At 45.2% G+C, this 22,627-nt stretch overlaps 1 protein-coding gene across 2 annotated transcripts in view; it reads right to left on the bottom strand.

Annotated features, from left to right (window-relative positions):
• Positions 1-17,014: 17,014 nt before the first annotated feature.
• Positions 17,015-22,627, bottom strand: part of SAMD4A (sterile alpha motif domain containing 4A) — a 226,924-nt gene continuing 221,311 nt past the window's right edge. Inside the window, exon 14 of one of the 2 annotated variants that reach the window (XM_023231010.2) lies at positions 17,015-21,424. In XM_023231010.2, coding sequence (XP_023086778.1) covers positions 21,396-21,424 — 29 coding nt within the window. In that variant the 3' untranslated portion in view covers positions 17,015-21,395. The remainder of the gene's footprint in view (positions 21,425-22,627) is intronic. The other variant, XM_031935761.1, reaches the window with a different exon arrangement.

Genomic DNA, 22,627 nt, shown 5'->3' on the forward strand with positions numbered 1-22,627 from the left:
CAGCAGCCTGGACTAGTGGGTGATATTTCTCGCTGGATGGAATAGGTTTTTCAGGATGTCAATACTACCTTTCCACCACCATGGCACGTCAGTCAGACTTCCTCCATCTCCAAGACAAATATCAGAAACTGCGTGACTCCAGATACCAGGAACAAAGAAATAAATTGGGAACATCGTGCACAAAAAAAGATTTTAATAAAGATTCAGCCAGCTCTGTGCGTAGATCCTGCCACGCTGCTTATTGTGATCTCAACAGTGATGCTGGGCGACGTTGAATAGATTGTGAGGCCATTCATATTCCTGGCACCGACGGGCCCAGTGCAGTCTAAATGTCTGACTATAGACAGGGACCCTTTACAGGGGCTCCTCCGGGGGACCTCTGGCTTCGACCTCTTGGGCTCTGCGGGCTCTGGGACCCTGAAGATGAAGTTTCTCACTGGCCTGCAGGGAGCCTGAGAAAAGCAGATTCCTGGGCCCTCAACCTTCATTTGCGCTCCTGGTCCGGGACCCTGAAGAACTGAGTTTTTACCATGCTCTCTGTGTGTTTCTTCCCCCTCCTCATTCTGCTTTTTGTTATAGAAAATTTTAAACATACACAAAAGTAGACAGGATAGTATAATGAACCCTATGCATTCACAGCCCAGCTTCAATAGTTACTCATAGATGGCCAATCTTGTTGCATCTCCTACTCACTGTCCCCAATATTATTTTGAATCAAATCCCAGACATTAAATTATTTCATCCATAGACAGGTGCCCCTATCTAAACCATAAGGGGATCTTTTTAAAGACGTAACCACAATATTATTATCCCATCTAAAAATGAGCACTAATTTCTGGTGCCTAGTAGAGCATAAGGACCATGGTCCTAAGCTCTCTCAGCCAATGGGGAGGTCACTTCCTCCGGTAGTGGGAGCTGTGCCTGTGTGCCTGACACGTGTTGCAAGAGGGTGTGCAATTTGAAAGGAAGCCAGCAGGAGCTCTACTTCTGGAAATCCAAGCTCATAAGAGAAAAACAGCACCAAGTTACACTGACCATCTGTTTTGCAAAGGGGGCCTTGGGTCCCAGGCAGGACCATTATCTAGAATCTTCTTGTCCATGCCTTCTATTTATTTTTAAAGGCAACTTTGCGTTTTAACCTAAGGGGTGCAGGGAAGCCACTGTCGAGTTCCCTATGGAGTAGTTCCTAGGGGCTTACCAGTATTATGTCACTCTGGGCAGTCTGAATATCCAGTCAGACCCCCTGGGTTTGATGTGTGGCTCTGCAGTTTATGCACTGTGCATTAGGAAGCTGACGCTTCCTGTAATCGGCTGGCAGGGGTGTTTTTTGAGATAATGACAGTAGATGACATGCTGATAAACATGCTGGATGCTGGAGTGTGTGGTGACACAGATCACCCATCTTCCCCTGTGTGCCCACTGCCTACCCAGGAGCCCATCCAGATGGTTTTCCAGGCCCTACCTTCATCCTAAGAGCTGGATTCATGGTTTCTTGCAGGTGCCAAACAGGAACTAGCTGGGCTTCCCAGCACTCAGAGCCCCCAAGATTGGTGGGCAGAGCAGGCCCTGCTGGAGCTCTTGCTCCAGCTGCCTGCCTTGGAGAACCCTCTGCAGTGTGCAGAGAGGCGCTCCTGGGCTGATTGTCTTCCGGCCCTTGCTCCTGAAGGCACCATTTCCCACACATCCAAGGCCCCTCGGAACTGAGATGGCCGTGTCCTTGGCTGACCAGGTGTCCTTTGATTCCTGTGAGGAGCAGGAACATAGGAAAAGGAGCTTTGCTGGTGGAGGAGTCTGCACAGGCAGCAGTGGGATGCCAAGCTCTCCTATTGCTGTCCGTTCTCAGGGCTGAAGGCTGCTCAGTAGGAAGCAGCCAGGAAGGTGGGCTCATGGAGGCTGCACCCAGTGCAGTGGGGCCAAAGTCTTAAAGGCTCCCCAATAACGGGACCTATTCCTCTAGCGGAGGCCAGAGTGTGTGCAGATTGCTGGACAGTGGACAAAGGATAGGTTATGTCTTTAAAGGCCTAGGAGTCAAAGCTACTCTGCCTCCTTTAGCTGCTGGGGATTGGGGGGCTGAGGAGTGTTCCACGAGGGCCCAGTCTGTCCAGGAGCTGCTGCTTACTGGCTGGATGGACACAGCTTGGCTCACTCATGCCGAGAGAGAGAGAGAGAGAGAGAGAGAGAGAGAGAGAGAGAGAGAGAGAGTTAAGCTGCTGACCCTAAAGGCAAGGGAGAGCTGGCTGTGCAACTGTGTGTAGGAGCTGGACTAAGCAGCCGAGACAGGACAGACAGTGTAAGAAAGCTGTTGATGAGAGACGCTGCTGAGTAAAATCTTATTTTACCGGTCTATGGCCCCCCGAGCGTTCTTTCTGTTCATCCACCCACTTCCTTTGGACTTCAACGTGATATTTGGCATAGTCATGAACCTGACAGGGGGAGACAGCCTTGGCTTTGGAGTTAGGAGGTCCTGGGTTCTACTCCCTGCAGTGAGGGGGTCAGTTGGTACAACCATAATAGGGGGAAGTTTGATGGCATCTTTTAAATTCACAAACACACCTATGTATCCTTTGACCTAGCAATTTCGCCTGTGCAAAAGGGCAGGTGTAGAAAGAGGTTCACTGCAGTGTATTTGTAACTACAGAAGACTGGCGACATCTCAATGCTCATCTGTAGCGGGCAAGTTTAATAACCTGTGGTTATTTCATGCAATAATCTCTTAAAAGGAATGAAGCAGTTCCACGCATTCATTGCTACAAAACGATTGTCAGTGATATTAGAGTGAAGCTCTACTTCTGGAAATCCATGCTTATAAGAGAAAAACAGCATTAAGTTGGGCTGACCACTTGTGTTGCAAAAGGGGGCTTGGGTCCTAAGGAGGGCCATTATCTAGAATCTTGTCATCCAGGCCTTTTTATGTATGTATGTATTTATTTATTTATTTTACGACGGAGTCTCCCTCTGTTGCCTAGGCTGGAGTGCAGTGGTACAATATCGGCTCACTGCAATACCCACCTCCCAGGTTCAAGTGATTCTCCTGCCTCAGCCTCCCAAGTAGCTGAGATGACAAGTGCCTGCCACCATGCCCAGCTGATTTTTGTATTCTCAGTAGATATATGGTTTCACCATGTTGGCCAGGCTGATCTTGAACTCCTGACCTCAAGTGATCCACTCTCCTCAGCCTCCTGCAGTGCTGGGATTACAGGCGTGAGCCACCGCCCAGGCCATATTTATTTTAAAACTAACTTTGCATTTTGACCTAAGGGGTACAGGGAAGGTGCAGGGATGCAAGGCTGGGAACAGTGTATAGTATGCAGCCTCTGTGCTTTTAAAAAAACTCCCTTTATACCCATGGGAGATAGTTGAACAAGTTCACTAGAAACTAAAAACGAAGGTTGCCCACGGGGTGACAACCTGGCAGAACAGTGGTTGGAGGGAGATATTTTCTTTTCTTTTTCTTTTTTTTTTTTGAGACGGAGTCTCGCACTGTGGCCCAGGCTGGAGTGCAGTGGCCGGACCTCAGCTCGCTGCAAGCTCCGCCTCCTGGGTTTACGCCATTCTCCTGCCTCAGCCTCCCGAGTAGCTGGGACCACAGGCGCCCGCCACCTCACCCGGCTAGTTTTTTGTATTTTTTAGTAGAGACGGGGTTTCACCGTGTTCGCCAGGATGGTCTGGATCTCCTGACCTCGTGATCCGCCCGTCTCAGCCTCCCAAAGTGCTGGGATTACAGGCATGAGCCACCGCGCCCGGCCCTGGAGGGAGATATTTTCATTATAGAATCCTTCAGAAAATTTGAGTTATGTGTTATTTGTATGTATTTAAAATAAAGTAAATTTAAATAAAATCTCTGGCATCAAATGGGCTGTGTGACTTTGGAAAAGTCACCTAGTTGCTGGAGCCTCATCTGTAAAACCAGATACGATGAAGGCACACAGTTGCTGTAAAGGTGACAGCTAGTGGATACTAAGTGCCTTGTTCAAGACATGGACTTAGCGGGGATTCAGTAGGCAGGGCTCCATGGTCGTTTATTGATTATGTTTAACTTACTAACGTCATGATACTAGGGCGGGAGAACAATCCCAGGCTAGAAGACACAGTGATTTGAGAGACTATGAGCACCTCGAGGGCCAGGATGGCATCCTTCTCATCCTGGTTCCCTACACCGCACGTGGCACCGGGCATAGCAACTTGCGCTGATTTGAATAGAGCTATTCTGGTGCCGCCTCCCCAGGGCAAGCGCTGAGTGGGAAGACACTGACCACCAGAGGGCGCCAGCTGCGCATGGCTTTCCCTCTCCCTTCTGGAACCTCCTGGGCTGCCAGAATGTGTCAGATTTGCGGGGGATGTTTAAGGTGACCCTTTCCCTCCTTGCTAAGGCCACTAAATACATTGCTTAATTGATTCCTGTTAGGGCTAGAGGGATTTGTAGTCACCAAAAGTGCTGCAGAAACGGCATAACCACCCTGGGAACGGGTGTGTGGTGTGCATGAGCCTCTGTGGCGCACATGTATACATATCAGGGTGTGTGGTGTGGCTAGAGGACATCTTCTCTCAGCAGCCCCTGTGTTGCTTATGGCTCCCGAGTCTTGGATCCAGCCTTCATGCTGGGTGCTACGGCAAGGGCCGTGGGTCCCAAGGGGAATGGAGAACCGTCTGTCTACAGGACGCCTGATTTTGTGGGTGCTTCCAGGCTGGGGAGAGTGCTGAGAATGGCCTGAGTGAAGACTTTGTAGCTAATGACATGAAGACTTTGTAGCTAATAACTCCTGTCATCGACTGACAAGGTGGGGACTGGACAGTGCTTGAGGCTTGCAATCACGATGACAATACCCGCTGCTAACACTCAAGAGCACAGCCTATGTATCAGGCTCTGTTCCAGGTGCTGTGCACACATCAACTCACTTAACCCTCCACGACGCGCCACTGGGTTAGTACCCCTATTGCACAGATGGGGAAATGGAGGCACAGAGAGGCAAAGTAATGCACCCAAGGACACATAGCTGAGCTGGTAAGCGGCAGAGCTGGGAACTGAGTGGAGGAAACGGCAGGCTTGGGCTTCAGAGCCCCAGGGATTTGAAGCCGGTGCATTTAGGCTTGCAGCACATTTTCAAGGTACCCAGATGGGAGAGCTGCCTGTTTTAAACGTGAAGGAAGGTGGATTTCAAAATGAGCCCTTGCTTCCAGTTTTGAGGTTCTTCCCCAGCCTCCTGGGCAAGAAATGCTCTGTTCAGTATAAATATTAAAAACGAAGGCTGCAGGAGTGGCAAAGCGGGGAGGGTCTTTTCTGCTGGGGAGCCAGGGCCCAGCCCCTTTCCATACAGGTGCAGTGAGACCGCGGAGGCAGGGCCAGGAAAGGGGAGTCCTCAGCCCATTCAGCTACACTGGCTGCAGGGAGGGTGGAGCTGAGGCTGCTTCACTCCTGGCACACCGCGGGCGGTAGGCCGCTGTGGGCACTTCTGCTACTCTATCACCTATTTCTTTTTATTTTCTTTTTTTGAGTCAGTCCCTCAGACAGTCCAGTTTGTTAGCTTCCTGCGGGCTCTCTGCTGAACCCAGCCTTTGAATGGGAGACTGAGTCAGAGCAGCCTCCAACAGCCCCTGAAGGCGAGAGCTGCTGTGCATGAAAGCACATTTCAGAGCATTACATTTCCCTGCTTCTGAGTCTTTGAACCAGGAGTGAGCCACAGGTTGCAGCCCAGCTGGAGGTGGATGATGAAAGAAATTGGCCCGCTCCGAGTCAGGTGGGAGCTAACAGAGAAGGAGAGTTTGATGAAGACACGGCTGGGCCTAGCCCTGGGACCCTGGTGATCCTGCAGCACATTGGGAGCGGAAAAGGAGGTCACCCAGCCACCCAGGACATGACCTCATCTGATGATGCCACTTTAAGCTCCTCCAGACTTTGAGGGCCTGAAGAGAAGCAGCAAACCCAGGTAAAGTGAGCAGAGTTTGTCTTTGTAACGGGCCCACATTCCTCAAAAATGGGGAGGGGCATTGGCCGGATGGGGACCCTAAGACCTTAGCCGTCTTGAACATTGGTCTGTGCTCTGCTGGGGGGGCAGCATGCGGTGAAGGGGTGGGAGACATTGGCGCTGTGGTCCAGCCCTGTCTGTGAGTCCTTTGTGGCAGGGTAGGATCGTACTTCCCAGCTCCGCTGAAGTTAGGTGTGGCCATGTGACTGGCTTCGGCTGATGAAGTGTGAGTGGAAGTGACACATTTCACTTCTAGTGGAAGGCATGTCTTTTTTCCCTCTGCTGTGGCAAATATCAGTACTCCAGTAGGTGGCAGCTGTGCCAGAGGCTGGGTTCCGGAGAAAGCCGTATAGGGCAGATGTCCCTGAGGCCCTGTGACGGACATGCAGGCCAGTTTTTGTGGTTTTAAGGCATTGAAGTTTTGAGGAGTATCCGTTAATGGGGTGTAACCTAATCTGCATTAACAAACAACCCAAAACTATACTGGCAGATACCTGGATAATCAGGCTGCTGAATTCTGGTTAATAGATCACTCAGCTGATAATGCTTGCAACTGTATGGTAGATGCACCTGTGCACAGCAGACACACCTGACAGCGATAACGTAAGCAGTCCCCAAGAATCACCCTGAATGGCAGATGCACCTGAATGTGTGTTCAACGTTCCAGCGTGGCCAACCTGGAGATTCATTCCTTATCTGTGAGGCATATCTGAGGCCCCAGCCTGCCCTGTCCCATAAAATGTGGGCCATACAGAGTACTGAGGCCCTTTGTTTTGGGTTAAATGAAGGTTGCCAGGTGATGGTTGCTAGGGGGAATGTGTTATGTGAAAACGTTGTATAAACTGCTTGCTTTTATAAGTGGTGGTTCTCCTGTCCAGCCCTCACCACTGGGCTGCTCTGTCTGTAAGTTCCCCTCAATAAGCCCCATGTCTCATTCGCTGGCTGTGGGTCTCTTCTTCAGCCTCTCGAGCCTGGTGCCATCCCTATTAGAGGTGATAGGTGTCTGGCATGACAGTATCCCAGGGAACAATTCATCAACCTAATTAAAGTACACGTAGCTTAGGAAACTGAGTCTTTGCGGTAGGCATTGCAAGCACCATTGAAGCCAATGGGGAAGAAATTTGAGAAGTGACTGGGAGTGTGCTAAAACCCCACTGCTAATGCTGCCTGGCTTAGAGGATTCCCACAGGTAGAGTAACCAAGGAACTGGATGGGTCAGGTGCTTGCTCTTAGTTCTGTAATGAGTCTGTGGAAACAGCTGCCTTTTGCCCTCACCTACCAAGGCTGCAGATGCAATTAGCCTCGTAGACCAGTAAGTGAGGAGAAGCAGTTTCCCTTGATGTGCAGTTTTCCCACTTGGCTGCCCATTAGAATCACCTGGGAGCTTAATACCTTCATGCCCAGGCCATGCCCCAGAACAATTAAGTCAGTCTCTTGGGATGGACCCCAGTTATCAGTAGTTGGTGAAGCTCCCCAGGTGATTCCCATATGGAGTCAGGTTGAGAACTACAGCCACGTCGGCTCTTCTCTTTCAATTAGGGGCTATATTTAAACAAATATCTCAAGATGGTCATTTTGCAGAATTCTGCTGCCTACAAGTAACCTCGTGTCTCAGGCTGCAACAGATGTTGGAAAGGGAAGGCCTGGAGGTTCATCACAGTCTCCTTGCTGTGTGTGCTCATATGGGGTCTCCAGAGCCTAAGACAACCGGCCATTGTCATCTCCTAGCAATATTTAGGGTAGACAGACCTGGGTTTGAGTCTTGTTGTGGAGCCTCATTCCCTAACAATTCTTTGATCTTGGACAAGTTGCTTAACATCTCTGAGACTCAGTTTTTCCATCTGCAAAGTGGGGGATAATCTAACAACAAATGTATCAGCTTAGCAAAACGGTGTTTAGTCTGGATGAGGAGGTGGGTTATGTAACATAACGACTTTCATGCCCTTACCCCTAGCCCAGTCCTTCCCCAGCACCTCAGCTGACCAAGCAAGACACTTTGGGAGGCGTCTTGGACTCATTAGTTTCTCCCCTACAGCCCAGGTCTGATCCATCATCAAGCACAATGAGGCTATGTCTGTTTTTTTCCTTGTTGATATCTGGCTTTATTATTTTTTAAATTTTTGGTTTCCATAGATTTTGGGGAACAGGTGGTGTTTGGTTACATGAGTAAGTTCTTTAGTGGTGATTTGTGAGATTTTGGTGCACCCATCATCCGAGCAGTATACACTGAATTTAATTTGTAGCATTTTATCCCTCACCCCCCTCCCACTCTTTCCCCTGAGTCCCCAAAGTCCATTGTATTTTTTAACTTTTAAGTTTAGGGGTACATGTGCAGGTGTGTTACATAGGTAATTGTGTGTCATGAGGATTTGTTGAACAGATTATTTCATTATCAAGTTATTAAGCCTAGTACCCATTAGTTATTTTTCCTGATCCTCTCCCTCCTCCTACCCTCCACCCTCCAATAGGCCCCAGTGTGTGTTGTTCCCCTCCATGTGTCCATGTGTTCTCATCATTTAGCTCCCACTTATAAGTGAGAATATGTAGTATTTGGTTTTCTGTTCCTGCATTAGTTTGCCAAAGTTAATGGCCTTCAGCTCCATGTTCCTGCAAAAGACATGATCTTGTTCTTTTTTATGGCTGCATAGTATTCCATGGTGTGTATGTACTATTTTTTCTTTTTCCAGTCTATCATTAATGGACATTTAGGTTGATTCCACGTATTTACTATTGTGAATAGTGTTGCAGTGAACTTTCATGTGAGTGTGTCTTTATGATAGAGCAATTTATATTCCTTTGGGGATATACCCAGTAATGGAATTGCTGGGTTGAATGGTATTTCTGTCTTTAGGTTTTGAGGAATTGCCACACCGTGTTCCACAATGGTTGAACTAATTTACACCCCCATCAACAGTGCTCCTTTTTCTCCACTACCTCACCAGCATTTGTTATTTTTGATTTTTTAATAACTATTTTGATTGGTGTGAGATGGTATCTCATTGTGGTTTTGATTGGCATTTCTGTAATGACCAGTGATGTTGAGCTTTTTTTCATGTTTATTGGTCACATAGTATGTCTTCTTTTGAGACATGTCTGTTCATGTCCTTTGCCCACTTTTTAATGGTTTTTTTTTTTTTCTTGTAAATTTGTTTAAGTTCCTTACAGATGCTGGATATTAGACTTTTGTCAGATGCAGAATTTGCAGAAATTTTCTCCCATTCTGTAGGTTGTCTGTTTACTCTGATAGTTTCTTTTGCCATGCAGAAGTTCTTTAGTTTAATTTGATCCCATGTGGTAATTTTTGCTTTTATTGCAGTTGCTTTTGGCATCTTTGCCATGAAAGTTTTTCCTGTGCCTATGTCCTGAATGGTATTGCATATGTTGTCTTCCAGGGTTTTTATAGTTTTGGGTTTTACATTTAAGTCTTTAATCCATCCGGAGTTCATTTTTGTATTTAATCCATCCGGAGTTCATTTTTGTATGTGGTATAAAGAAGGGGTCCAGTTTCAATCTGCATATGGCTAGCCAGTTATCCTAGCACCATTTATTGAATAGGGAATCCTTTCCCCATTGCTTGTTTTGTCAGGTTTGTCAAACATCAGATAGTTGTAGGTGTGTGGTCTTATTTCTGGGTTCTCTATTCTGTTCCATTGGTCTTTGTGTCTGTTCTTGTACCAGTACCATGCTGTTTTGATTACTGTATCCCTGTAGTATAGTTTGAAGTTGGGTAATGCGATGTCTTCAGCTTTGTTATGTTTGCTTAGGATTGTCTTGGCTATTTTGGTTCCATATGTTTTAAAATAGTTTTCTATAGTTCTATAAAGAATGTCAGTGGTAGTTTAATGGGAATAACATTGAATCTATAAATTTCTTTGAGCAGTGTGGTCACTTTACCAATATTGATTCTTCCTATCTATGAGTATGGAATGCTTTTGTTTGTATCATCTCTGATTTCTTTGAGCAGTGGTTTATAGTTCTCCTTGTAGAGATCTTTCACCTCCCTAGTTATCTGTATTCCTAGGTGTTCTTTTTCTGGCAGTTGTGAATGGGAGTTCGTCTGTGATTTGGCTCTCATCTTGACTGTTGTTGGTGAATAGGAATGCTAGTGGGTTTTGCACATTGACTTTTGTATCCCAAGACTTTGATAACGTTGCTTATCAGCTTAAGAAGCTTTTGGGCTGAGACAATGAGGTTTTCTAGATACAGGATCATGTCATCTACAAACAGGGATAGTCTGATTTCCTCTCTTGCTATTTAAATGCCCTTTATTTGTTTCTCTTGCCTGATTGCCCTGGCCAGAACCTCCAATACTATGTTGACTAGGAGAGTCTACATCTTATGAATCTCACAGATCTGTCTGGTTCTCTCTGTCCCTGCTGCCACATCCTCAAGCTTGTGAACTGTCTGGATCATCTGTCCCCTGGGGCATCCTCACTCCTCCACTTGGGCTCTCCTCTAATCCATTTCCCAAAATGCAGTCAGAGCGACCTTTCCAAAATATAAATCTCCCTGTTAGATATTAACCCAAAATTTAAAATTAATAATTAAAATAGTGGGAGTGCTAGTACATGAATAGACAAATGTGTTGATGAAAAGAAAAATAGGAAGTGCAGAGATAGATCTAAATACATAGAGGAAGTTGCTATGTTAAAGGGGTGGCATATCAGATCATTGGAGGAAAAATATATTAGTCAACAAATAGTGTAGGCACAACTGGGTACCCACTTTTACATAGAAATACAATTGATTCCAAACCTCATATTTTATACTAAAAATGGTTCAAATATATATAAATATAAAATGAATCCATGAAAGTACTAGTGGAAAACATAGCTATCTCAAAGTGGAAAGGGTCTTTTAAAATATGATTTGAAATCCAGAAGACATAAAAGATGAAGAAATTCAACCACATAAAAATAAAAATAATTTCCTTATGACAAAAGACCAGCTGGGAAAAATATTTGTAACTCATATCACAGACCAAAGATCAGTTTCTACAATATACAAAGAGCGGCTACAAAAATAAGAAGGGGACCCACAGCTCAATGATAAAATGGGCAAATATATGAACACTTCGTTCAAAGGAAAATATAAAAGACTATTAAGCATATAAAAATGCTCAAACTCAATTTGAGAAATAAAGGGTGCTGATAACATTTTTTTCACATCTTAGATTGGAGAATATATAAAAGTTTGGTTTATGAATTGCTGAAAGTATAGGAAATAAAGCACTCTCACCAATTGCTGCTGGAAGTATAAATCTATGGAAGATGACTTGGCAATAACTAGCAGGATGACCAATGATACTTGTGATGGTTAGTTACATGCATCACCTTGGCTAGGCTATAATACTGTTATTTAATCACACGCTAATTGACGTTGCTGTGAAGGTATTTTGTAGATCTGATTAATATCCACAACCATTTGACATTAAGGAGATTACCCTTGATAACCTAGGTGGGCCTCATCCAATCAGTTAAAGGCTTTAAGACCAAGAACTGACGTTTCTGAAAGAAGTTCTATCTCAAGGCTGAAACATCAACTCCTGGCTGAGTTTCCAGCCTGTTGTACAAATTTCAAACTCGCCAGCCCTCACAATTGGGTCTTTCCTTAAAATAAGTATCTCTCCCCCTCCCTCTCCCTTCTACCCCTCCCTGAGACTGGTTCTGTTTCTACAGAGAACCCTGGCTGATATAATCGCTTTTAATCCAGCAATCCTGCTTTCTCACAGTGGGAACCCTTGCATGACACACACATAATTTATTCATCAGAGCCTTGTCTGTAATAGGGTAAAGGAAACCTGAGTGTCCATCAGTAAAGAGCTGGTTAAAGGAGTTCTCTTCCTCCACAGCATGGAGCACTGTGTCGCCGTCAACTAATATAGAATGGTCTCCAAAACTGATTTAGTGAAGAAAGAAAAATGCCACACCATGATGAACAGTGTGCGTGGTATGCTCTTGTGTGTGTACAGAGGGGGAACAAAATATAGATCGACGTTTGCACATGGAGAGAACATCTCTTGGTGGGTACCCAGGAAGCCTACACTGGGGGCCTCCAGTGAGGGAAACTGAGTGACTGGGACATGGGACAGAAGGGAGACTGTTCAGTTATGCCCTTCTCTTCCACAAGACAACAAAAACCCTTCAAGCTGATGATGCCACTTGCCAGCAGCACAGCTATTGTCCTTCAGGGACAGCCTATACTTTTTGCCATGGCCCTTTAGTACCGGCCCTGCCTCCATCCCCAGTCCCCACCCCTACCCACCCAACACCTCCAACTCTACATTCTCTGCATTCAGAATTCCAGCTGGGTATTTACTTATTTCAGTTCTTCCAATTCACATGTTCTTTCTTGCCCCTAAATCTGGACTCTCCCTGAGGCCCTCTCCAGGAATTCCTGCTTTTAGTCCTTCTGGTGTTGCTTCCTTTCTTCCGAAGGACCTGGGTGGCTTGGGTGGTGTCTACCTTCCAGGCAGTGAGCCATGGGCGACACGGCTTCCCCAGGGAACCTGAGAACCAGGGCAGAGCCCTGCCCACTGTGGGGGGTGTCCGCCTCCTGCCTGGGGAGGAGCGTAGCAGGCTTTATTCTCCCTCGCGCCTTCTAGGCATGCTTACTCCTGAGCTCATATCATTCGGGCTAAGAGACTGAAATGGCCCCAGGGGCCTGCGGGGGCATCTCATGATTTCTCACGTGGCCATAGGGAAGATGCCTCACTGTAACTCTGAACTTCACCTTCCATTTGCAGAAGGAAATTGGTGCTTGTGTCCTGCAAGGTATCTTCTATTTCTAGACATCCAGTTGATTAGCACCCTGTCCTCATCAAGCCCTGTGTACAAGGAAGACAGCCTGCCCCCTTAAATTTTTGTGTTTTTGGAGGATGGGTTGGATATAAACACTTAAGATGCACATCTGGTCAGGTGTGATGGCTCACTCCTCTAATCCCAGCTACTCAGGAGGCTAAACCAGGAGGATTGCTTGAGCCTGGGAGTTCAAGACCAGCCTGGGAACATAGACCCTCATCTCTTTTTTTCTCTTAAAAAGGCACACACTGGGTAAACTCAGTGAACCTCAGGTGAATGAGGGCTTGGATTCTGTGTCTTACAAGAGCAAAATGGCTAAAAGATGAAGTAGTCCAGACCCCAGAGCACAGGAACAAGAGAAAGTATGTAGAATGTGCTCACTGCCCTGAAACTGGATTGGCACAACTGACAATGGATGGAGGGGAATGATTCATCACATATGCATTTTCTCTCATCCACAATTTGCTGTCTTTATACTCATCCATCTTGGACGAGTAACGATCATAGGAAATCAATGTTTAGCCTCTTCTCAGTGAAGAGATCTGGGATAAATATAACAGAAAGCAAATTATTGAGGTCCAATTGGACAGATTTGATTTGGGTTTGTAGGTTCTCCTGACCTCACTTAACTGAGGCTGTTTTACAGGGCTTGATGTGGTGACTTACACCTGTAATCCCAGCACTTTGAAAAGCTGAGGTGGGGGGCTCTCTTGAGCTCAAGAGTTGGAGACCAACCTGGGCAACATGGCAAAACCTCGTCTCTACAAAAAATAAAAAATTTAGCCAGGTGTAATGGTGCGTGCTTGTAGTCCAAGCTACTCAGGAGGCTGAGGCGGGAGGATCACTTGAGCCTGGGGAGACTGAGGCTACAGTGAGCTGTGATTGTGCCACTGCACTCCAGCCTGGGCGACAGAGACCCTGTCAAAAAAATTTTCTGACATGGACAACCAGAAATATGTCCCAAGGACACTGGAGAAAGCCGAGGGACACCCAGGCCTGGCTGTGGTTCCCACAGGAAGATTTAACTGGAGCCTTTTGGCAGTCCCGAGTTCCAACAGCTCTGGTAGGACCATTTCACTCACCAAAGCTCCAATTTTGTTTCTCCGGGATTAGACTTAAAAAACAAAACCTCAAAAAACTGTGCAACACACTATTTAAAAACATGCACTCCAAGTCAAACGTAAACAAAAAGGGATATTTTATAAAGCACAAGCTTTATAAGGTTGCCAGAATGTTTCTCTGTTGGTTTCAAAAATTGAGGTAGAAACCACTTAAGAGTCAAAAATATTCCATGGAGGAAATTCTTGGACATTGAATTGCCAGGTTTACGTCACAGAGAAGTCAATGTCTGTGGACAAGAGCCCCATGGTCAAGGCAGGTTGTGGGAAGCCAGTGGGCTGGGTTGAAGTTTGGGAGGACACTGTGTACTGTGAATAATCATTTGCTCCAGTGGCGCTCCGGGTTCCTCAGTGATGACTGAGATGTCATGCTTAAGTTTTGCCAAAGTTTCCCAGTTTCCCAGTCATGTCTCCCAAATGTGTACACACACACACACGCACACACACACAGTCATTCTCTGTTCTTATTCCAGCCGGAAACTGATAGTGGGACGTCTAAAGTCCACAGTCTCAGGGTGGCTCTGGAAACCACCTCTAATGATTGACCCATTTCCAAAGACTTTCAGTTCAGGCTCTAACCTCCCACCACCAGTCCTATTACCTCCTGGACCTTTCTCTTCCTTCCCCATGTCCCCTTTCCCAACTATGTTGCTTTCAGCTTTTAGAAATGATGAGTGAAGAAATCAGTCAGCATTCTTGGGCCAACTTTGAGGCACCCCTCTGACCTGATGGGTCCTTCTCTATTGTATTGAGGGCATTCTTGGCCTGGTTAGGGGTATGTTGGCATCAAGATTTCCATCATCTCATCCTGAGAGCAATCTCCCACACTGAATTTTGCAGGTTGACCTCAAAACTTAGGGAGTCAGAATAAAGCTACTTTATAGCAATTAGACAAAATACTTTTGTCTGTTAAATAAGATAGTAGGGGAGGGGGTTTATTTTTATTGTATTTTACAAAAGAATTGGACTATGTAAATTGGAAAAAAAAAAAAAAAAAACAACCAGTATCACAACTGGAATTCACAGATGGTTTGAGACTCACTGGATAAGCTAGGAGGACCTAGAGCTACTGCTAAGGGTCCAGAGGCTGAAGGGCCCAGAGAAGGGGTGGCTTTCAAGTGTTAAGAAGTATGGATGGAAAATAGCAAATGTGAAAGTGCTTACAGAAGCCTGTGGAATGACATCTGTGAGATCGGTGCTGGGGTGCACTGTGGGGGAAAATGGCAAAGTGTGGTCTGCCACAGTGGTGCTCCTGGGTGGGCCAGAGCCACCCTAAAGGCTCCATATTTTTCTAGAGAAGGATTAAGTGCTGGTTATGGATGACATTTTCACTGATGAAGGTGCTATCCCCCAACCTTCCCTACAACCACTGGGGACAGAAGGTCTTGGGCTGATTATGAGTCAGGGCCAGTGATAGATGTAGTGACTGTCCAAGGGAACACGAAACTTTCATGAGAATTTGAATTCCTGGCTTGTGTTGTCTCTTCAGCTCCTGTCTGTGTTAGCACTTGTAGTATGCGTGGATAAGACCCAGCTCTGGACTCCTGGCTTAAACCCCCTGTAGCCTCTTCCAAACCATTGTGCTATATACATGTTCGTTCCCCTCTAACAAGTGGCATTAAATATCATTTTGGAATGGGGCTGTTGAGGGGCATCCCAACTGCTTTACTGTGTGGGTAATGTTTTCTCCAGGAATGAACATTCTATAACAAAGATCACTGGCAAAGAGCTACAGCTTTGCTGATAAAAATCACTAAGCAACCCCACTTCAGACACCATGCTGAGCTCTTCCTGGTCTCTCTCCTTTAATCTCACAACTCTTACATTTACCCTCATTCCACACATTTCAAAGTGAGGCTCACATTTTCCCTTGCACACTTCTCTCTCCTTCCTTTATAATACTGCAGTCATACTGAGATATAGCTCATCTGGGTTACAAGGATTCAACTTTGTGAGGAATTACATTTTACATCTCAGCCTGTGAGAATTTTTGTTTCCAGGGACCAATTTCAATTTTACATGTCAGTTGAGCAGCTGAGCCTGATGAAAAGGCAGTCACTGTGTGGTCATAATGTCATAATGTCAAGCTGTGGCTACCTCTCAGAACTCTGGGGTTGTTAGGTGGCAGTAACCTCTCTATTAATACGGTTTTTGTTTTCACCTTTTATTAGAGGTTTAATTATATAAACTTTGAATATCATAAGCCAAAAAACAAACCCAAGGCTCAGAGACGTCAAGTAACTTGTCTAAGATCACACAGCTAGAGAATGCTTGAGCCAGAATTCAAAACCAGGTGCATCTCTCCACTCATATGCTTAACTGACATAATAGTTAGAATACATATCATACAGGAATTAGAAATACTAGAATGAGATTTAAGTCATGGATAGGTAAGCTCCAAAGAGGCTGCTGTTTCTTGATGCCATGATTAAGGTGTGAAATATTTCAAAGGCAATGAGGGGAACAAGCTATAAATAGCAATGTCTGCAAAATTAGAGTTTGTATTTAGAAACATGCCTGTCACTAAGTCTGGTGACACATTTATTGGCTATTATGGGCACAGATGAAACTGCATAAATAAACCCCTCTCTCCATATTTCTGTTAAAAAAAAAAAAAAGCTCATAGCTGAAGATGTGGCATGTGCAGAATGGCAAGGTGTAGGAATAGTTAATAGAGATCCCATTCTGGTTTTTCCTTGAGGAGGCTATTTGACTCAGTTCTTCTCTTCTTCTTCTTTTTTCTTGTCTTTTTTTTTTTTTTTTTTTTTTTTAGACAGAATTTCCCTCTTGCCCAGGCTCGAGTACGGTGGCACCATCTTGGCTCACTTCAACCTCTGCCTTCTGGGTTCAAGTGATTCTCCTGCCTCAGCCTCCTGAGTAGCTGGGATTACAGGCGTGCACCACCATGCCTGGCTAATATTTTTTTGTATTTTTATTTGCATTTTGAGTAGAGACGGGGTTTCACCATATTGGCCAGGCTGGTCTCGAACTCCTGACCTCAAGTGACCAACCTGCCTCGGCCTCCCAAAGTGCTGGGATTATAGACATGAGCCACCACACCAGGCCTCGGTTCTTATTTTCTATTCAATCATGAATGTTAAAAAAAAAAAAAAACAAAACAGACACACACCAGTGTTACAAAACCTTGTATTAATCATTTCCCTTCACTTTCAATATAACGTTGATATGAAATATAGCCATGATTCTTAGTTACATGGGAGGAAATGAATAATAAATACATTGTAGCAAGTTTAAACCACAAGGGTGTTTCACTGGTAACAACATTTGAAAACTGTACACTTGCAAAGAACAGCATCTTCAAACATTAGTATATCTGTATATCAGTAAAGCTTTTACATGTAACAAACATGCTCTTTCCATATATGACAAATTTAAAAAATATGCATTGCTTGGCAACATGAACTAGGCAAAAATATTTCTTTGTTCACTAACTTTATACAGGAAAACAGGACGAAAGGCATGCATGTACAATACAGATGCCTGCACAGGGCATGCAACAAAAGAAAGCTTTTTAAAAGTCAGCTTACATTAGGCATAAATACATGAGGATTATATATTAATAAGGGAGGAAGTTTTCTGTTCGACATTATTAACATTCCTGTTTTCTTCCTATTCCTCCCAGAGGAATACACATTCACCTTTAAGTAAAGATAAAGGAATTACAAAAAAATAAAACTCACTTTGCAAACATCTCTGATGACTTGTAAAAAAAAAAAAAAAAAATTCAACATTAGTGTTATCACAGCTCCATGTGCAAATTATCCTTCTGCAGGTTCTTGTAACAGGCACACCCGAGCGCCTTGGTCAGGCTGCTTCCCCAGGCCCAACCTGGAGCTAACTGCTATAGACATCTCCAGGGACCAATGAGACCGGGCCTGCTTTTTGTCCCCTCGCCCGCCTTCTGGTTGCATACCTTTGCATTCAGCCCAGCTCATCCCCCCAGCCCAGGCTCCTGGGGAACACACATCTATAACCTTGCACTGGCAGTAGCTACAAGAGGTGCAGAAGAACAAAAGACCCGGAGAAGGCTCCCATCCCGTAAAAGGCAGCCAAGGACACCTCAAAAGAAACCCTTGTTTCCCTCAGTGTCTCTTCAAATGAATGGGAGAGAGGGGGGCCCAGCTGTAGCTCCAATCCTGAGTACCAAAAAGGAACCCTCAATACACAGGATTTGAGAGCTCGGTGCAAAGAGCCGCCCCGACAGGCAGACCCAGCCACGTCTAGTTTGCTTGCTGGCTCTCGTTTAAAAAGTGAAAACTCAAAAGCATGTGAAAAAACAACATATCAGCAGCAATGTTTCATGTCTTGTACACAGTTCATGTGTTTCTTCCTACTGTTTCTGGTAAGAAGCCACTATGAATAAAAAGCACCAATAAAACATCATACATGATAACAATATTGTAGAATACCACTGTCCCTAGGACAATGTAGAGATGCCAAGTCCACAATGCTTAAATCAGAACAAGGGGGAAAACATGTAGTGAAATAGATTTTACTCTGAGATTTTAAAATTGTTACTATTTTCTTAATATAAAACAGTTGCATTTGGTGGGGGTCAATGGGTAAATACAAAAAAAGGCACTGCTGCTTTTATTACTAAATATCTGACTTCACAGCCTTATGCATGCAACTGTTTGATTCTTTTATAAATAAAATTCTTTTGCTTTAGGATTTTTAAATTGAGCTGTATACCTGTAGTCAACACAGGACTCAAAACAAGGTGGGGACAGGCTCTTAAAATTTATCAAACACTCAACTTAAAAAAAAATTAAAACACTAATAGCAAAACACAACTAAGTAGATAAATCTATACACTGTCAATGAAAAATAAGCTTTTCTTCTTTAAAAAAAGAATTATGTTGTTATTAATAACAGACTTTATCATGGTTACCAGCCATAGCAAGTTAATAAGTAACATATCCAAAATAATATCTCTAATAATCAGATAACCATTGTTTCTATATTCAGTGAAGGAATAAATAGAAATTCAGATTTGCAAATACTTTAAGGTCTTCTTCCTTTTAAAGGATTCATGCGAATGTGATTGTGTTCACAATCTGTTTTCTGAATAACATGAGTCTTTATGGATATATGTGTTTTTGCAGCAGATCCGAATGCTTTCCTTTCTCAGCGAGATGTGTAACACCATGGTTTTTTCTCCTCTTTATTCGCTTTCTCAGTATCCTACAAACCCACATTCGCAAACCCTCTGGTCTTACCTTTGGCCTTCAACCTTTGACCTATTCTTCCTGCCTTACATGTGATCATCCATCCCAACACATTTCCCAAGTAACACTAAGCTTGTTTAGAAAAGGGATGTGGGGGATGAATGTTAATGGCACTTGGTTAAAAATAATCAACTAAAAAATGCCATCTTTTTCTGCACATGGATTTGCATCTTTAGAACGTAGTCACCCAAGGAGAGGTCTGAAACTTTTTTTTTTTTTAATTCAATGCATGAAATTGTGGCTTCAAGCCTTCTATGCTCACGAAAGGCTTTCTATGGTTACATTGTTCTCACCTTCTTAGACTCAAATTGACTTAAAAAACCTGGTGGCAGCATCCAAGACTGGGTTGGGTGTATGTCTTTGATCTTGAAAGTAAAAGAAAATTGTTCAGATTTCATTAAGGCCTTTTAGGTCTGTATGTAGTTCATTAGCTTAAAAAAAAAAAAAAAAAAGGACAGTGATTTCCATAGTCTGATCTTCTGTATTTCAACTCTGACTTCACACACACACACACACACACACACACACACACACACACACAAAGGCACCTGACTCACCCATGTAACAAACAGGCCTTGTACCATCTTCCTGATCTTGCCTCTGGCTGAGCATTCATACTTTCATTTACACAACCTGATTTTCCACACAACTCCTCTTTGATTTCCTCTAATACCCTCCACTGCGTCAAATTCTGAAAGGTAGCCGTTCTTGCCCTTCATAGACAGAGCTATTACTTTGTGGTAGGTACCATAGTTTCTCAATCTCCCACCAAGTACTGAATGTCTTTTCCCTCCCCTTTGTGTGGATGGAGAAATCAACCAACACAGCAAATCCCTAATTCATACTGTGCGGATAGCACTGTCATTTCCATCGTGAAATCAACCTTTCCTACATCTTTCATCGCCCACCGAGGATGGCGGGGCTGCGCCGTGTGGGCCAAACATCTCCCTGCATGCACTCTCTGGCACTTGCTGACGGACCCTCTGTACACTGTTGCTGGCCTTTCTTCCCTCCTTTTCCTCAGCAGTGATGGGTGAAGTGGATGCAGCCTCCAGGCTCGAGTTCCTACAAGCAATCCTAATGTAAAGGTTTTGAGCTCATTATCTGGGTATCAAACCTCTCACAAGGGGAAAAAGTCCATCCTTGCCTCTTCTCCTCCAGCGGAACTTGTACCCACCTGTGTGTGTGGGGGGCAAGGCTAGGAGTGACAGGATAATGCCCCATGGGTGGGGAAGAAAGGGAGGGAGGCCTCTCCATGACACGCAAATCCAGCACAGAAAGAGGCTGCAGGATTCTTTGAGAATCTCTGGGTGCCCTGCGAGCAAACCCATAACTGATCACATGATGTCCTCATCCTTGTGCGCTCACCCAATGCTGTGCTCATTCCGGCCACGTCCATGTCCTTCAAGTCCACCCACACGCTCCTCCCGCCTAATGGTGAAAGACGGACAGCTCAGGCCTACGTGACTGCATCCATCTTCCCAAGAAACAGAGCTCAGCAGCCGTTTTAAAAAGACACTCTGCTGCTCTTATAAAAATAGAGGAAAAAAATGAATCCATAACAACAACAGATCCTTTACAAAAACCATAGTATGAAGAGAGGTTCTATCCAAACTCTTTACACATTATGTACCCTTTAAAATTATTATGTAAACAATACACAAATCGAAGTTTAGCTGAAGTTTTGTTGGAGGGAATTTCTTCTTTCTTTCCCCCGTTGCCATGGGCCCTCTCCTATGGCTGCTTCCAGCAGGGGCCTCAGGGAAATCTAATCAGGATTGGATTGGATATAAAAGGCAAGCCACTATCTTGCTTTGGGTGCACACGCCCATGCTATCCTTCTGTGGCCTGCCTGTGAAGCCAGGCCTTCCGAGAAGCCTCCCCAGGGCCAGGGCTTCTGCCGTCCTCTTGTGTGTCTCCTATCTCTTTCATGGCAGTACTCTTTCCCCTGCCCCCTTTCCATCCAGGGAGCTACCTGCATTCCCTCCACCCCCCTCCCAGTCTCATAATTCCCTAGAGACCCCTCCCCACCCCACACACCAAACCATCCCATGACAGAAACAAATGACAAAATAACCAACCCCAGGTCTACTGATATGTTTACGAGGATGACCTACGCTCTCACAAAATCAAAACGGGAGAGGGACCAGGGGAAAGAAAGGCTGCAAAGTATCTTGGAGGATTCTGTGCAACCCTGAAGATGGCAGACACTGGACCCGCAGCAGTCGATTTCACGGCCAGCGCGGTCACTCTCATCTTCAGCTTCTAGATTGTGGAGGTCCGGTCAACCCCGTCTGGGAGAGAAAGCAGCAAACAATGGGCACAGGTGAGCAAAACAATCCTGTTCGTGCCCACCTATGCCAACGCCATGCATGGTGGGCCTCCCAGCCTCTGAGGGCAGAGAAGGGCTCCTATGTTCATGTGTTCATGCATTTATATGCCCACCCACACAACATCTGGGAAATAGCTATTTTTGCCAGGAACCATATTGAACCTGAGAACCAAGATGAAAATATCTAATCCTCACCTCCCAAGTACTTATATGTGAGGGTAGACACAGACATGTAGACAGACAATAATGCTGTATGTGATCATTGCTGTAATGATCCAAGATAGCAGGAACATGGAGGAAGGAATGATGGCTGCACAGTTGGCCTGGGAAGTCAAGGAGTTTCAGAGAGATACAAAGTGACTTTTGTAGCTGGTGCTGGCAGGAGAAGGAGGAGGGTGGGGATGGCGTGCGGTGCACACATAGGCAGGATGGTAGGTCATCCAGTGATGGAGCTGAGGGTGCGTTGGAGGTTTAGGATGATGGATGGGGAATGGAGTAGAGGAGAGAAGGTGAAGAGCCAGGCAGGGGCTGCAACAGACACGCAGGTGGACCTGTCTAGCTGACATCCCTTTCTTTGGCAGCCTCTCCTTCTCACCCCATGTCTCTGATGAGAGACTGGGGACAAGGTAGCTGTGACCCTATCCACAGCTGAGCAGACCATGAAGGATGGATACATCTGATCCAAACAAATCCAGATTCTCTGTCTCGAGAATCTGATCAAAGGCAGAGATGTCTGAGGTAGGTGTTGTGGGCACTTAGAACCGAACAGTCTCAGGGAGGTGGGAGAGTGCTGAGGCCGCCCAGAATCTGCCACATCTACATTCTGGAGAAGTGGAAAACCCAAGCTGCAGAGAAGGCAGGTGATACGCCCATCAGAGGTGTGAGGCCTGCCCGGCCCCTTTTTGGCTATCTGCTTACACGTGGGTTCTAGGAGGGTCCCCAGGAGCAGACCATAGGGTCTTACATACCATGAACAACAGCTTAGAGGTAGGTAGTTGGGGAATTATAAGCAGTAGGGTAATCAGATTTAATTTTAGACTGGTTTATCTGGTAGTTGCATCAGATAGCCTGAAGAAGGATAAGGCTGATGGCAGGTGGACCAGTTAAGAGGCCCCTATAATGGTCTGTGCCAGAACTGACAAGGGTCTTTTCCAGTGAGCAAAGA

This window comes from Piliocolobus tephrosceles, chromosome 6, assembly GCF_002776525.5.
Source record: "Piliocolobus tephrosceles isolate RC106 chromosome 6, ASM277652v3, whole genome shotgun sequence".
In the NCBI taxonomy this organism is placed as follows: Eukaryota; Metazoa; Chordata; class Mammalia; order Primates; family Cercopithecidae; genus Piliocolobus; species Piliocolobus tephrosceles.